Raw genomic sequence first — 17,905 nt, 5'->3', positions numbered from 1 at the left:
GTCGCATCTGGGGAACGCTCTGCCCCTCAGATATCATGCAAATCAGCTGCTGCTCTTTGGTGGAGCGGAGCCTGATGAGGCCCGACGCATGCCGGTGGTCCGCCGCTCGCTCGGCTGAAACACTCCGTCATTTATGTATGACGAAGTTAGAGAAGGCCCGAGCGAGCGCCGGCTCACAGGAGCAGAAAGTTTACCTCTGAACCTTCCATTCACTGCTGGAAACAATGGGCTTGTTTGTGTGGGTTTCCAGATGGATGCAGTTGGAAAGTGATCTTTTCTTTTGGCTCGTGAGGCATCTGTGGGTGTGCGCCGGGGTCAGTGAGCGCGTTACTTCTGGCTACGTTCACCAGCTTTCTCTGGTGGCTGTCGGAGTGAGATCCTCGATGAACACAGAGGATCTGTGACCTCTGCTGGGGACGGCTCGTAAGTGTGCTGTGGTGCATTCATCTGTTCTGAGATAAACATGTCAGACTAATTTACAAAGACAGGCAGGAGGGAGTGTTTGGCAGCAGAAACAAGATGCGAGATCAGCATCGATAAACAAAAAAAGCTGCTAATTTAACCTCTTGCACTTTTCCACTGAACCGTCAGACGGTCAAAGGGAACACATTTTTGTGGATGCTGCATTCAGGACTTTCATCTGGGACAAAACCAACCACACAGGGACACAATCTAAGGAACTTTCCTCAAGATGAAGAACCTCAGGAGGAGCGAAGAAAAGTGCATTTTGAACACGGGGACCCGGGTCTAAATTTAGTTCTTGGAACAATATTTTACACCCCCAAAAAGTCCCTGATCTGGGGGCTGTACTTTAAAATGGACAAGAACTTTAGGGATGGGGCTTGAAGGGCTCAACGTTCCCGAATGGTTGAGAACTTTCCTGCATAAAAAAAAGGCCAACCAACGACAAAGAACAAACCCTACCGAGGACAAAATCCATCCTTCAAAGCTTGCGATTTACCAGTCGATCTACGTTCCGACCCTCACCTGTGGTCACGAACTTTGGGTAGTGGCCAAAAGAATGAGGTCGCAGATACAAGCAGCTGAAAGGGCGTCCTCAGCCTCAGGAGGGAGCTCGGAGTAGAGCCGCTACTCCTTCGCATCGAAAGGAGCCAGTTCAGGTGGTTCGGGCATCTGGTTAGGATGGGTGCCTCCCTGTGGAGGTTTTCCAACTGGGAGGAATCCCCGGCGCAGACCAAGAGCTCGCTTGAGGGATTATATATCCCGTCTGGCCTGGGAACGCCTAGGGATCCTCCGGGAGGTGCTGGGAAATGTTGCTCGGGAGAGGGATGTCTGGGTCACCTTGCTGAGCCTGCTGCTACCACGACCCGACCCCGGATAGGAGGAAGATAAAGGATGGATGGACAAAATCCATGCTGCTGTTTTTGCATGTCAAATCTTCCTAATCTTGCAGGTATGTAGATGTAAATAAATCTCAGACAACAGCGGGCTGAAGGAACCTTTAAGTTCCTTGAGAAGTAGTTCGGTTCTGGGTGATTTGAGTTGAAACGTGACCCTCCGTTCCTCCCCGTGCGACAGCTGAACGTCAGCTTAAACAAGCAGCTCTTTGTGTCTGACACCAGAATCTGACATTTCCTGTTTGTGATTTCGATCTCTCACACATTTCCAGCGATCAGACTCTGACATCACATCACCTGACGAGGCATCTACAGGAAGAAGACACCGAGAGACAAGAACAGAGATGTAAATGCAACTGCTCCCTTGTGTCTTTGTATAAGAGCATCCACAGTTCACTGGTTATCACATAATCCCTGAGCTATGAGAAGGAATGTCCACCCTCTTTTCTCTGCCTTCTATCTCCCTCATTTCCATTCCTCCTCCACCTGAACGGCGAGCCGACGGCCTGCAGATAAGAGAACTTTAATAATATCCTCCGATGGCAGCTCTCGCCTTCCTGCAGGTGTAAAGAGGAGCTGTCTTTGACGTATTAACTGTCGGCCCGAGCTGAATGAAAGTATACCGAGCCTTTGTGCAGACAGCCTGCTCTTCAGCTATAATAGAGAGCAAGTGTGATTTTAAGCCTCGCAGTGACAGGTGTGTATTCACACACACACCTCTGAGTCGTCTGGAACAAAGCTCTTAAAGAAGTCAGCGCTCTTTGTTTCTTATTATTGCTTTTACCTCCTCTGTCATTCACACCCAGCGCCTGGGATCAAGCTGTGCAGATCAAAGTGCGTAAAAATTAACTTGTGATGTGGCGTTTTGACTGTTACGTCTGGATAGCGGCTCAGCGGTGACACACACGCTCACGATAATCTAAATGCTGAAGATGGAGGGTGAGAAAAGAACGCTTTCATCTATTTTGATGCTGGATAGCAGCAAAGCATCACGTCAGCGTCGTGATGAATGCTCTTTGGTTTGAAAATGTATTATTTCCTGGAGCTCTGAGCCGAGTTTGACCTCTGAGTAATTCCTCCAAATTAAACAACCTAATGCTCTGTAGCATGTCTGATCGCATGCAGGATGACATCATCTCTCTGACTTGCAAAAGCAGTAAGAGACACTTAGAGAGAGATACTTTGCATGGCCCTGCGTCTGTTTGGAGCGCCGGCTTTGCACGTCCTCTAAAATTAACGCTACGCAAGTTGCAGTCTGCACATGAACAGTAGGGGCAGTGTAGAGGCAGAGGGGGTGTGACAGGGTCAACACAGCAGCAGGGACAACAATGGCAGAAAGTTCTGAAGACAAGCTGATAGACCAAGTCCACAGTTATCCGCATCTGTACGATGTGTCGTTGCCACCGCACAGAGACAAACACGCATGTCAAACAGCTGCAGACAGATAAGTTCTGTTTTAGAAGTCGACGTGGAAACCTGCAAAACTAAATGGGAACAAGTCCTGGACCGTTATGTCCGTGCACAAAGGAACATGTTGGAGAGCGGAGCGGGGACGGTGCAGACGGTGCGTTCTAACCTCCTCGACTGTCTCAATCCACAGGGAGCAGCCTTCGAAAGAGGCGGTCCACGGTGGATGCGCCATTCATAGCCTGCGTCGACCGTTAAAGCCGAACTGAAATGAGACGGTCTGGTCTACCCTTGCGTCACCAAATTCCGCTCCTGTCGCCTAGCAACAGGTAGCTAGCGGGCTAACTAGCTAGCATAACTAACGTTGCATAAGTTATTATTTTAAAGATAATTTGTGTTCTTAAACACGTGTAACACCAGCTATTCAACTGAGTACCAAAAACGTTGACATCAAAGTGTATTCCCCGGCTGTTTAAAAGTCCGCCGTTTTGTTTGAATTGGCGCGCAATGCATCTTGGGAAGGATGCGCCCGGCCGGGGAAACAGAGGATGCATCTGAAGGGGCCTTCGAATTGGGACAGCCTTCGACACGCTGCTGTGAAAGGCTGGATCGGGACACAGCTCATGTTTACATCCCACACATACGGTAGCTGCATGCGGCCTGAGCTCTCTGGTGCGCCCTCTAGAGGTATCCTCCAGTAACACGCATAGTGCAGAAGTATGTGGACAGTTACATTCATGACGCAAACAGTTGTGTACGAGAACGGAACGTTAAAAAGCAAGAATATCTCCGACCTTAGATATTTATCTTCCAGACTAAGTTCAGTTAAATAAATCAATAAAATAAAAGAGAAAAAGGACAGCAGTGTGGACTGACTGTACAGGAAATGTGACATAAAGAGCAGTTTTCAAAGTAAAAGTCTACTGAGTTATAGAACATGTAACAGGATATATAAATCACCTGACGTCGGGACTCAGCAGGCTGATTTACAGAACTGTTAAAGGTCAATGTTGTTGTAAATTGTGTTAGCATTCATGCTCGTGGTGCTCGGGTCATGCGGAGTGCTGTTTCATTCAGAAGCAAACATGCTGCAGACCTCCACATATAAAATTGCAGCCATTATGTTAACAAACAAAACCACTGAGGGAAATTACATGCGAGCATGTGAGTGAAGTTTTCCATTTGAAGGCGATGATTGAACAGAGCTGCGCCCGAGGACGCAGGAAGAGAGTCACGCTCTCCCAGGAGGCATTGTGGGAAATGGACTGTGCTGAGCGACTGCTAAAGCGATGAAGACACCCGCTCTGACACGCTGTTATCACAGATTAAAAGCTAATGCGGCCATCTTTGCTGTCACTCGGCCTCTCTTGAGCGTCCCTGATTTACATGTTTGGGGTGTTTCGTGTTGTGTTTTGTCAAAGTGTCCGTTTGAATGAGTTATTTTCGCTTGCCTTTCATTATCCATCAGACCTGCTGAGCTGCTTTCACTTCATGCAGAATGAGCCGCCATCTCACCGACTGTAATCACTGAAAATTCATTTTTCACAGAGCAATTATCCTGACTTTCTTTGCTTGTAAGAGCATTTAGTGAGAGGAGAGTGCATCACACTTATCTCAGAGAGAGAGGGGAGGGGGGGCGGAGCGGGCGTCTGTTATTCAGGCGACTAAAAACATGGAGATTTATCAGCCGCTGACCAAAACACAGCATTTTAAACTCTACTCTCAGATATTTTATCAGCCATTATTATCCGTGTCCGTGTGCAGGTTGAGGCCCGGCCGGAGGGGACGTTCATCTCCTCCCGGGGAAATACCATCTGGGCACTTTTCAAGCCTCCCAAATCCCTCCAGTGCATCTGTTGCATTCTGCACACGACAGCCTGCACGGAGAGCCGCTCCCAGAGCTAATAAACGCTCGGCACTGTACCGCCTCCTCAGCCAACAACATTTACTCCGTCCCTCGCAGTTATTTCAGACGGCAGAGTTTGGAGCGAACACACAACTTCGACATGAATATCAAATAGTTTGGGTTTTGTTTGGAATCGCAGCGAAGGCTTCGCAAAGGGCGGCGACAAGGCTGACCTTTAAAAGGCAGGATTGGTTCGAAAACACAGAGGAGAGGGTTATATAAGAGGAAACTTTCAGACGAGTTAGAAAAGCAAACAGGGAGGAGGAGGGGGATCCACAGAGCTGAAGAGACTCTCTCCTGCAGCAGAACGAGGGTCAGTGGCTTCAGACTGTTCCAACTTAAATGGAGCTAACTGGATCTTCAAGAATACTGGATGTCTTGAGTAACGCTATGACCGTTAGGCATGCAGGAAGTCAAGTGACGTGCTGCAGCTGTCATTGGGCGAGAGGCGGGGTTACACCTGGACAGGTCACCTGTCAATCACAGGGCTGACACACAGAGACAGACAACCTTTCATGCTCACGGGCAATTCAGAGTCACCAATGAAGCTAACGAGCATGTAGCATGCAGACTCCACGCGGAAAGCCCCGCTGCGTCTGAGCCGGGATTCTAACCAGGAACCTTCTGCGACAGCGCTAACCACTGCACCACCTGTCCCCTGTTTCATAAAAAGTAAGTCCACATAATGACGCGTTTCCTAAACAAAACTAATTAGCATCTGTGGCTAAACTTAGCAAAACAGGCTACTTCACGTTACCCGTTTGTTAACGAGGAAGAAAACAATGTCGCTACAGGTGGCTGTAACAGACACTGAACATCAGATACCTTGTGCCAGCGTGTGTATGTAATGCAGCCTCAGCCAGGAGTGTGTTAGCCTAGCTTAGCGTGAAGAAAGGAAACAGCTAGCCTGGCTGAGCAACAAGGCAACCCCATCTTTTGAAACCGTAACCTGATTCAAGCTGTCACCTGAAGGCGGAGGAAAAGGGCTTGATGTTATAGAAACTGGTGGACACTGCTGATTAGTCAGGACCACGGACAGAGACACACAGAGCACCATTTGTCATGTTAATGACAGTTTTGCCAAAGCGACAGATGACTCTGCTCGCCCTCCTCCTCCCCGCGCCCCCGTCATGTGTGCCGGCCAAGACGAGGAGCATGTTTTTTCCTTTGAGCTGCAGCTGCCGCCCTCTCTGCCTTTCTGTGTGATGTCGGGAGGCATCTCTTCATCCTCTGACTCACCACTGGAGTGGATATCTGCCTCTGACGGTTGTTGTGAGATGGAGACGGCACATTTCCCTCTCGCTCATCACGTGCCGTCGTCACTTCACCGCCGGGGGGGGTGACGACCTCCTCCCAGCCACGGCTGTCCTTGCAGAGACAAGGAGGAGCAGTGAAGGAGGAGGAAGATGAGGCTGTGTACCTGTCCTCTGGCTACCAGAGAGGCCAGGAACACACGACTGATGCAGAAGAAAATAAAGAAGACAGGCACAAACAAAATGCCATTTTGTTCCTTTAAAGTGGCAAAAACTTTTAACCACCAGGGGGCAGCAGAAACAAGATGACTATTAACTCATAAATTAATAGAAAACCAAGATGGCGACTGCCTATGCGCCTAACTGGAGGCCTTATAATGGTAGTCTGTGAACCAATGGGTGACATCAAGTCTATGTTTCCTCCTTTTTTTTTGACACATTTTGACAATTTATGAATCTTTAAAGTAAAAAAATGCTCAGAAATACACAAAGCAGAGTCAGAAACAGCAGATATTATAGGGTCAACTTTCAAAATAATTCCTGTGCAAATTCTTTTTGTATGTATTAAAGGCGTTTCATACAGATGCACCCTTTAGCAACTGTTTCTTCTTCTTCTCCGTCTTCTTCTACTTTCCTTTCCTCGTCTTATTCTTCGTCTCAGTCTTCTTCTACTTTCCTTTCCTCGTCTTATTCTTCGTCTCAGTCTTCTTCTACTTTCCTTTCCTCGTCTTATTCTTCGTCTCAGTCTTCCTCTACTTTCCTTTCCTCGTCTTCTTCGTCTCCGTCTTCTTCTACTTTCCTTTCCTCGTCTTTGTCTTCTTCTTCGTCTCCGTCTTCTTCTGCTTTCCTTTCCTCGTCTTCTTCTTCGTCTCGGTCTTCTTCTACTTTCCTTTCCTCGTCTTTGTCTTCTTCTTCGTCTCCGTCTTCTTCTGCTTTCCTTTCCTCATCTTCTTCTTGTCTCCGTCTTCTTCTACTTTCCTTTCCTCGTCTTCGTCTCCGTCTTCTTCTACTTTCCTTTCCTCGTCTTCGTCTCCATCTTCTTCTACTTTCCTTTCCTCATCTTCGTCTTCTTCGCCATCTTCTACTTTGCGTTCCTCGTCTTCATCTTCTTCTTCGTCTTCTTCTGATTCGTGTTCTTCGTATTCTCGCTTCTTCTTCTTCATCTTCTCCTCCGTCTTCATCTTCCTTGTCTTCTACGTCTTCCTCTGCTTCGCCTTCTTCTACTTTGCTTCCTCTTCTTCGTCTTCCCCGTCTTCGTCTTGGTCTTCTTCTTCTTTTGTTTTTTGTTACAGATACAGGCAGTGTCCATCGCCCTGCATCATGACCTCAAGCAGACTTTACGTGTTTCTCTACCACGTCACTCAGACCAGTTGCTCTGAAAATGTAGCCTTGCTGCAAGTGGGTTTAGATTGGAGTGAAGTGTAAGCCTGCAGACAGTAAGTGGTGCTCACTAAGAGGGGGGACGAAGCATTGCTTGTGTACCTTTTTGTTTGTGTGTGAGAACAGGCTGCTGTTTTAAGTCTACATTGATGACGCGGCTCTTGTGAACGGTGATCAGCAGGTAATTGTTCAGTGAGTCAGTTTATCCAGGAAATGTGACTCACTTATTTCCTGTCCCTCCCCCTCCTAAAGGTCTTACATCCTCTTCGTGCAGGAAAGCGGTCATCCTTTGAAGCACAACACTGCAGGACAGTCACAAATGTTCCCTGAAAGATGTCCTCCTCCTGTAATGATCCCGGAGGTGAGGGGGAGTGCAGGCGATTCCGGCTGATTGGTGAGCGGCGTTGTGGCAGCCTCTCTCTCAAACATTCATCACATGTGTCTCATTGGTGAGAGATTTCCCTCTCAGGGTCACACACTCAAACTAAATAAGCGGTTTACTGTGCTGTGAGCGATACCGCGCGAAAGTCACTCTTTATTCCGCTCGTCAGTGTCAGCGCGAGGGCAGGAAATCATATTTTCCCATCACCCTGTGACGGGCCTTTGAAGGCTCAGTGCGATGTAAAAAACATGATGCTCTGACAGGTTGATTCTGGTTCTTCTTCTGCAACATCAACTTGCTATTTCTGGGGCAATTCCAACGCTTTTATCAATTACTATGGTTTATAAACTTCCCTAACTGTTAGCTTAGCTTGTACAGATTCTGTAGATGTAAAGCATTTAAAGATACGTCAATGAATGACATCTCAATAAGCAGAAACAGGGGCTCTGATGCGTCTGTGGTGAATCAATAGTGAGTAAAATGGTGAGTAAAGTGCAGGTTTTCTCTCCCCTGCTGCTTCGTCGCAAACAGAGTGAGGAGCAGCAGCAGCACATCTCCATCAGGCAGACATCGCTAGTCGCCTCACGTCCGGCCACGCCGGGCAGTGGGGGGTTAGAGGCAGAGAAAATGGAGAGAGCCATGTGCCGCTGACAGATCCCAGAGCAGCGTAATGAAGCTCACCGTCACTCCGGCTCATGTGACAGCTTCCCGAGGCCAGATGGCACTCACTGTTATCCAAGAGGCCTCATCCCGGCACCTCCCGCTGCTGCAGCCCAAATCTGTGCTCACTGATGACCCTCTGCAGCTCACATGCATGCTTAAACCTGGGGGCCATCTTGTTTAAAAGAAGAGGACTGAGACTATTGTCTGTGACGACGCTGCTCGGCTTGAAAGGTCACGCTGATGTCTGCGCGTGTCCTCGGATTCTCACACTGCCCTACATCCTGTCGGGGCGATGCACCGCGGATCTGTGTGCACCTTTCTGGAAGCATTCTCTGCTTTCCTCAGAAAACTACAAACACCTGAGCAACTCGGCTTGTAGCAGAGGCCCAGATATACAGGGGTGCAGGAGAATAAAACATGCAGGAGAATCTACAACAGCTGCAGAAATCGCACAAATAAAAAAGTGACAAGCAGCTCCAGAGCCATGGAAAACAGCCCACACCATCTGTGAATGTGCAGAGCTCATTCTTAGGTGGGATACACACCATAAATCTGATTTCCTGGTGATTAATCAGTAATGAGATGCAAGAAGATTATATTCCATTTCTGCTGATAAAGCTGCCAAAACCGGTTCTTTATTTACATCTATGTATTCCACACATTGCTCCAGGTATAAACAGGAAGCTGCTAACTGAAGCTAACTCAACCCTCGCTCTATCTGTGTCTTACACAGTGTAGTAAAGCTGTAGCTTTGTGAAACAGTGAAAGCAATGCACGGTCTAGCAGGGTGTGTGAGGTGACGTGGTGAAGGGTGATGAGTGTCTGATGGCTTCTCACACTCCTCCTCCATCAGGCTATACACACTCCACTGAGAGCTGCAAGGGCACTATAGAGAGCTGCACCTACACTATAGAGCTGCTCAGACACTATAGAGCTGCGCAGACAGTATAGAGAGCTGCACAGACACTATAGAGCTGCACAGACACTATAGAGAGCTGCGCAGACTACAGAGAGCTGCACAGACACTATAGAGAGCTGCGCAGACACTATAGAGCTGCGCAGACACTAAAGAGAGCTGCACAGACACTATAGAGCTGCGCAGACACTAAAGAGAGCTGCACAGACACTGTAGAGAGCTGCATGGACACTATAGAGAGCTGCACAGACACTATAGAGAGCTGCATGGACACTATAGAGAGCTGCGCAGACTACAGAGAGCTGCACAGACACTATAGAGAGCTGCACAGACACTATAGAGTTGCGCAGACACTATAGAGAGCTGCACAGACACTATAGAGCTGCGCAGACAGTATAGAGCTGCACAGACAGTATAGAGCTGCGCAGACACTATAGAGCTGCACAGACACTATAGAAAGCTGCACAGACACTATAGAGATGTGCAGACACTATAGAGCTGCACAGACACTATAGAGAGCTGCACAGACACTATAGAGTTGCGCAGACACTATAGAGAGCTGCACAGACACTATAGAGCTGCGCAGACACTATAGAGAGCTGCACAGACACTATAGAGATGTGCAGACACTATAGAGAGCTACACTATAGAGATGCGCACAGACACTATAGAGATGCGCAGTCACTACAGAGCTGCACAGACACTATAGAGAGCTGCACAGACACTATAGAGATGCGCAGACACTATAGAGAGCTGCACAGACACTATAGAGATGCGCAGACACTATAGAGAGCTACACTATAGAGATGCGCACAGACACTATAGAGGTGCGCAGACACTACAGAGCTGCACAGACACTATAGAGCTGCACAGCCATACGGGGAGCTGCACAAACACACCACAAGGCAACATTTGTCTTGCATTATCAGCACTTATTTATGTAGAAATATGCACTTTCAAAGCACAACACAAATGACATAATTAAGTAGCTGGATTTTGATACAGGTTTCTTTGTACAACAGATGAAAAACCAGCGGCCTCCTGGGTCTCTCTGTGGTCGGTTAATTTTCCATTTTTTACAGAGATAGAAAAGAGAAACAGAAGTGAGCTGCAGACGAATGGGGTTTGTGTAAAGCAGCACCTCCAGCGTGTTATCAAGGTAAACAACACCTTTTTTCTTACTGTGCAATACTACAAAAAAACTAGAAGAAAGTTGGGTTGGTGCATCGTTATAATGTGAGGTAGAAATGGTGCCCGTCTGAAGAAAGAAGCAGGATGTAATGAGCTGTAACAAACAGCATCAAGGGCGGGCAGACCAGGTGAAACCAGTTTTAGTCTCTTATGTTAATGACACTAAAGAGACCATGAAGACACCACTGAGTCCGGCTCTGTTTGCTCTGAGCCGTTGCGGCTCACAGTTTAAACTTTTGTCACTTTCTGTGCACAGATGACTTCCCTCCTGCGACAGCACCGGAATGTAATATTAGCACACAGAGCGAATGCACTGTGTGTCAATTAGTGGAGCTGGAACACTGTCACAGACACACACACTTTGTGTTTTTTACATCCGAATCTGCAGCCTAACAAGATTTCCATTCCTCCATTGTCACTCTGTCTGCTCCTCTCTCGCTGCTTCCTCCTCTGTTGTCTGTATCCTCATCTGCATTCTCTCTCTTCTCCTCTCTGCAGTGCACTCTTTTTCAGCACACCTTTCCCCCCCTCGGCTCTCAGGCAACTAAATATAGTGACTGGTGCAGACAGCTCGGCCTTATAACAAATGGTAAGCAGAGCGGAGCGGAGGAAAGCAGCGGTGGAGCTTAAAGATGTGCCGCGGCTGCACAGAAACCACACGGCTGATACTCCACATTTACAGCTGCAAACAATACATGCAGAAATTAACCATGCATTAAGACAGTGTCAGATATTGTATTTCCACTTCGTATTTTATATGAACCTAAAAGCTTTTAGTGAGCTGTGCATGAAAAATCAACACGCATTTAAACATATTATGGATTTTAGAGCTTTACTGCCTTCTTTGTGTCGGCCATTTTGAACCGGCTACATAACTGCATGTGTTGTTGGCTTTGCTCCCATTTTCTGCCAACATCAGTCACAAGGCTGGCCTATATATGTCCGTGCTCCTGTGACTCATCCAAAAGACATCAATTACACCGTAAACACAGTAATGTGCATCACCATCACCCGTGTTTTCAGATCATAATTACTTGGTGGATGACAAGAGGCATTCTATAGAGGCTGCTATAGAGAACAGCCCTCAGATCAGATCACAGTTAAATGAAACCCCTCTCTTTATCTGCATACAGTCGTGTTATGTGTGTGCATGCGCGTCCCATTAATGCATGATGCTAACTTTATATCTTCCCGGGAGTCTTTGAGCTCTCTCGTTTCGTAGGTTCCTAGGGATCGTCGCTGCAGACCACCTGCTGCAGAGGACCTGCTCGACTCCAACTGCTACAACTATTAATATCAGTCTTACTTATAATATCATTACTTGTTCTTGCTAATATTTCACATATTTATACTACCTTATTCTCGGCCCATCTGCTCGAGGTTTCTGTTAAAGGGACGTTTTTCCTGCTCGTGGTGGATTCATGTCTCTGTGACTTATACAACAAAGCGTACGCTCTAGTCCTGCTCTCTTTGTAAAGAGTCCTCAGATAACTTATCGTTCTTCTTACTTGTTAGGATACAAACTAGGTTTAGGAAGAAGAGAAGCACAACAAGATACATAACCCACATTATCTGTGTGAATGCGAACACTAAATAAACTCTCAGGGAAGCTCCTGAAACCTTTGAAATTTCAGTCATTTATGACTGTAACCATGACGAAAAAAGGTCTGCTAAGGTAGCCATTTTAACCGCAAACACGATGTTTCCTTCGCCCCCACCAAGTAAGAAGCTGTGTCCCAACCCACGGAGGACGTTAAAGCCGAACTGAAATGAGACGGTCCGGTCTACCCTTGCTTCACCAAATGCCGCTCCTGTCGCCTAGTGAGAGGTAGCTAGCGTGCTAACTAGCTAGCATAACTAACGTTGCATAAGTTGACCTTTAAAGATTTGTTTCAAGGGCCCTTTTGTTTTCTGAAACGTGTGTAACACTTACTATTCGACTGAGTTGAAACCAAAAACTTTGACATTTAAACGTTTATTCCTCACCCGTTTAAAAGTCCGCATCTCGCATCTGGAGGAGCCTTCGAATTGAGACAGCCTTCGACGCGCTTGTGTGACGCAATCGGGCCTTCAAATACGGCCTTCAAAGGCTGCGTCCGCTGGATCGGGACACAACCACAGATTTGTTGCATTTATTTATTTTAATTTATTTAATCAGGAAAAGTCTCATTGAGATTAAAAATCTTTTAGGGCCCGATCAGACAGAGTGCGTTTTAGCAGCCGGTAGCTTTCTTTGTAGTTGTTTTCAATGAGAAGCTTTTAGCACGCTGCTTTTACGTCGCAGAGCGCCTCACGTTTTTGAGGAAGTGTTCCGAGCGCCTCCAGTTGAAAAAAACTTTAAACTCAAAGCAGAAAGGCGCCCAATGTCATGGCGTTTTTTCTCATTGTCCAATCGGATAAGGTAGGGGTGGGCCTTCTGTCAGTTTAAAATATAACGGTTAGGTTAATGACAGCTAATAAATCGGTGGTTGCCTTAACAACAGTTTAAAAAAAAGCCATAGTGAGCTGCTCTTTTTCTAACTGCAGGTGCACCTCGTGTTTAAAACTGTGCCTGGCCGAGACAACAGTTCCTTGTTTCTTTCACACAGATCACATGTGGTACCCAGACTTTGTCTAACTGAAGCCTGTATGAGAGGCAGATGTCTCTGTGATTGCAGGTGTGCTGTCTGCAGACAGAGTCAGCGTCAGTCCTGAGAGGCTCTGCTGGCCTGGTGGAGGATATCTGAGGAACAACAGGCCTGTTTCCACATCACACGTCGCTGCTCATGTTACCAGAGGACAATATAAAGCTCGCAGCTCGGGCCAAAATTCACTGATGTGATTTTTGAGCTTCTAGAATCATCAAACTGCACTTCCATGTTACTGAGTGACTGCAGCTCTGATGTGTCGAGCTCTGTAAGAGGACTTCCTGTACTGCTCAGACAACATGCTTCTTAAGCAGCCCAGCATCAGGACTCAAAGAACAGGAGTGCTTTCAAATTAAGCTTCTAAAAATATCCCCCGTGCTCTGATGCAAAGTGTTGCAGCTCTGACACAGGCTGAGAAATCTGCCCCCGAGGGACGAACTTCACTTGCTGCACCAATTAGGCAGAACTGTTTATAAAGGTGAGACTGATTCACAGGATGTAGGCTGCGTGTAAAAGCATGCAATTGCCCGACTATTTCAGAAACACTCGTCCCCTTCAGCGATCTGTGTTGGAACATTTTCAGATCCTAGCAGCGACATGAAACTGCAAAAACCTGCAAACTAAAGACCTACACGCAGAAGATGATGAGTTGAGACCTATCTGTTCCTACCAGCCTCTACCTTGTATCCCTTTCGATACCAGTGCATAAAACCCTAACCCTAATACTGTTGGAAACACACTGAAGCTAGCTTTGACTAACATTACACCCTCACCAGCCCTGCACTTTTTCATTTGTCAAGGTCACAAGATTATTTAGCTAAAGTCAGTTGATTTTTGAGGGCTCATAAAAATTATGGTATGGTGTCGACGCACTGACTTGCTGGTTCCTAATACTACCATTTAGCCTGTAACAGAGGCCAATACAGATACCGGAACGACACAAACGTTTCAATGCTCCGGCTCGCCTACCAACAAGCTAATGTTCCACCAAAGTATGGTCCATTGGGACTTTTTCCAAGGCCCTCATCGCTCTATCTTGGACGGCAGGCGGACACCTTTTGGTCGGCACGGGGAAAATCAAACAAACACTCCGGCGGAACGGCAGGACGGCAAAACGAAACACGCATGACGAGATGTCGGAATATTTGTAGCTATAAATGCAGCTTTCTCTTGATATTCTATTGCAAACATAAAATTATTGTTAGATTTCCCTCAAAACGTGAGGTCACCCATTTCCAATATGGATCATGAAAGCTGAACTGTAGGATTTTAAACGTTGGTCATAAAGTTCTTGGTGTTGTTCAGCGTCTCGTTGTCCAGATCGCACATGTTTTCTTGTTGTGTGAGGGAGGTACACAATGCCGTCTACCGTTACCGTTGCCGTCAATCTCTCACCACATTTTACCGCCCTGCTCTCGTCCGCTAAAATAACATCCGGTTTGCCGTCTGCCTGAAACCATGTGAACACAACGTAATTGGTTGAAGGGCCCTGACGCCTCAAACCAATGTCGGCCCATTGGTGAGCATCTATGGCTCTAGCATTTGAGGCTTGGACAGCATTGTTGGCGGATCTTTTCTGCAGCTTTTCGTCCAATTAAAGATGTTTTTTTAGCTCGGGGAAGCCATGCACGGGATGGGAAAAGCGAGGAAAATCTGATTAAAGCAAGCAGAGTTTTCCTTCCATGCGTCTGGTTATCTGAGACTATGATAAAGACAGACGCAGGTATTAGAAGGTTATGCTTCGAACGAGTCAAAACATACTTTCCGAGACTTTTCCAGCAGCCACTTCCCACAGCAAACACGGGTTAAACTTGAACAAGAAGAGGGCCGAAGCTCTGTCAGAAATCCTCCTCAAGCATTTCAATATAGAGTGCCTGAATTTCCAAACCTCTTTCCCCCAGAACCTTTGATGTTATCAGCCTCCGCTCAGACATTTTCTTGGCCAACAGACATTCAGAAGCCAAACCTTTATGTCAAAGGCAAGATAAAGAACCCCTGTGAGAGCCAGAAACTACTTTCATCTTACAGACGGGAACAAAATCAGATGCACAGCTCTGCGGTGGAGATACCAGCCCGGATCACAACAGATCAATTTTCCCAGCATGGAATTTTTCGGGCTGCTGGATGTTTGATGCGGCGGCGTGATTAAAGTAATCGAAAAGGCAACAAATGTTAGAGTCTTTGTTTCATTTGCATGTGCTTATCTTGAGCCGCGGGGGTCATCCAAGGCTGCATTTGAATATATACAACCACTAGAACGAAACACGAACCGCACAGACAAGCACACTACCACCTCCACTCCCATTAGCAACTGATTGGCTGTGGGAGAACAAATCTCTTGATGGCTGGAGGCTGCAGAAACCGTGCACCCTCTGTTTTCTCCTGCATACATTTGCTCTATGTGAACAATCACATTTACGCATGCAGACAGAGAGTGATAAGAGTTTAATTAAAGGCGTCAAAGATTGAAAAATATAATCAAAAACAGCTTTAGGAGGTTTCCACTGCCGACCTCCCTGCATGTACACCCAAACAGCAGCTCCGTATCTTCCCCTCGCACAAAGAGCGGCCAGATGGCGAAACAATGGCACCCAATTAGTCATTAAATCAATCCCTGAATCAATAACTCACTTTCAGACTCCGTCAGCCTTCCTCAAACTAATTAAAACCTCAGACTGGTTGGACTCACCCAGAACTCCGAGTCGGTAGTTGATTGTGATGACGATGACGTTCCCGTAGCTGGCCAGGATGCTGCCGTCGATCATGTTGCCGGTTCCCTCCATGTAGGAGCCGCCGTGGATGTAAACCATGACCGGCTTTAACCCGTTCTCATCGTGGATGTCTGGGGAGGAAATGGAAACACAAAGGTATAAGCATATTCCTCGTCTATCCAGCAGCAGACTATTTAAGCAGAAATCAATTATATCAGAGTTCAGGGGGCGAAAGTCGATCATCAGTACTGATGACTAAAGGATTGTTTGGCTACTTTTACTCAGGTAAACCACATTAATGTCACACTGGGGAAGCTGCAAAAAAAAAAAACAGGTCTTTGATGACAAAAACTGTGACGACACTCATGTTTTGTTTTCATCAACGAGACGAGACGGGACTAAAATGTGGCTGTCGGAAGTTTAAAATCCACTATATTTTCCCCGCTGAGTGTCTAATCTCTCTGTCAGTGTACAAGCAATGCATCCTGTAACTGGTTGAACTGGTTAAGCGGCGTGCAGATCACTCTTAATCCGACCCAGCCATACAGGTGATGATGTCCCAAAGCGGCATGCAAAACAAACAGGTATCATGAAGGTGGTTGTGAACTGTCTATGTTAAAGTGATAATCTCGAAGATCTCTGTTTTGTTGTCTTTGGCGGCACCTGTGGCGATAAACGGTAACTGCAGGAGCACACTTCCCAGATATCCAGACAGTGCTGCATGCTGCAGGCTGGCTCCGGTTGTAACTCTTGATTTTCCTCGCTGACGGTCGCTTTCCTTTTCAGACTGTTTGCCTTCATCTGAGCGTCGAGTTTGTTTATTTTTCTTTGTATTTTCACTTCTTGTTGAAGTTGTATCTGTAGTCATCGATCGTTTCTTTGTTTGTTCAGCCATAGCAGATTACTGTTTACTCGCAACACTTGCAGAGACCAGAAAAGAAGCCGCTTAGCTCCGCCTACCCTCTCTGGCAGACCAACCACTGCTGGGTGACAGAAAACGGGTCACTAACTGGGCGCCACAGACACCCAGTCCATAATAATACTAAATACTGCAAATGCAAATTGGCTCAGTCACCATTGTGTTACCTCATTCAGAGATAGGTAGAGACTTAACAGGGCATTTTACGCGTCATTTGACGCCTCTTCTGCACATAAAGGAGCGCTCATCGGCTGCCTGCTTCAGTCAGACTGTTTAAATGAGAATGATGATTAAAGTTTTTTACAGTAGAAACAAAAAAACTGCTGCAAATAAGGCCAGAGAGGAACGTGCAGCACGTGCTACTGTACGTGCACGGCTTCCTTCTGCAGCTTCACATGCGTAATGTTACGTTCCAGAAGTTTCAATGCGCGTGTAACCTGAGCTGAGGATCTATGTTACTGTAGAGAACTCGGTCAGGACATTATTAATGAAAGGACTACCAGTACTACGGTGGAATTAAATACTAATATCAACATTAGACGAGCTGATTTATAAGTCTGTAGAGAAAATGTTCGACAACAAGCATTTAAGCAACTAACTCCCCAGATATGACGAGGAAGGTCTGCGCTGAAAGCAGCTCATACGATGCATTCGAGTGCAGATTGAAAGCCAAATAAATGCACCATAAAAATGTGAAACATACGACTACAACATTCTACATTTGGCGTCTATTATGAGAAACATGGCCGCCATTCACTCCTCACGTTGCAACACTAAACAGTATCAGTGTCCACACGACGGAGAGTGAAGCTCGACCACTTCTGATTGATCGTTTTTACGCCGCAGCTCATAAGAAGGATGGATGTCTTCAACCCTGCGATCCGTACATCTGTCTCCCCTGCTGCCGCTCCATTTGTTCTCCGTGCATCGTGCAGGGAGCGCTGCAATTAGGCCTGAAGAAGACTGTGTTTGTGAGGCTCTCTAGTTGTGATTAAGCTGGGTGATTAGTACATGTGTAGGTGGTGATTATAAATTAGGATGAAAGGAGAAGATATAAATCCTCCCAAACATACAGTAAATTATCCTGCAGCATCAGACGCAGAAATACAGTTTTTCCTTTCTTTTAACCTGAGAAAAAAAGAACTCTCCTCGTCCTCACTTGGCACAGCCTCGCTCAGACATCCTGCACTAC

General features: G+C 46.7%; 1 protein-coding gene across 1 annotated transcript in view; it reads right to left on the bottom strand.

Moving 5' to 3' along the window:
- Positions 1-17,905, bottom strand: part of nlgn4xa (neuroligin 4 X-linked a) — a 96,957-nt gene that overhangs the window by 40,471 nt on the left and 38,581 nt on the right. Inside the window, exon 3 of the mRNA XM_069675059.1 lies at positions 15,773-15,925. Within this exon, the coding sequence (XP_069531160.1) occupies positions 15,773-15,925 (153 nt within the window). The remainder of the gene's footprint in view (positions 1-15,772; positions 15,926-17,905) is intronic.

The sequence above is a fragment of the Semicossyphus pulcher genome, unplaced genomic scaffold (genome assembly GCF_022749685.1).
Source record: "Semicossyphus pulcher isolate SPU_LCO1_2020_fin unplaced genomic scaffold, fSemPul1.0.p SCAF_24, whole genome shotgun sequence".
Taxonomy (NCBI): Eukaryota; Metazoa; Chordata; class Actinopteri; order Labriformes; family Labridae; genus Semicossyphus; species Semicossyphus pulcher.
The sequence above is the reverse complement of the archived record's forward strand: the minus strand, read 5'-3'. Positions and strand labels throughout refer to the sequence as shown.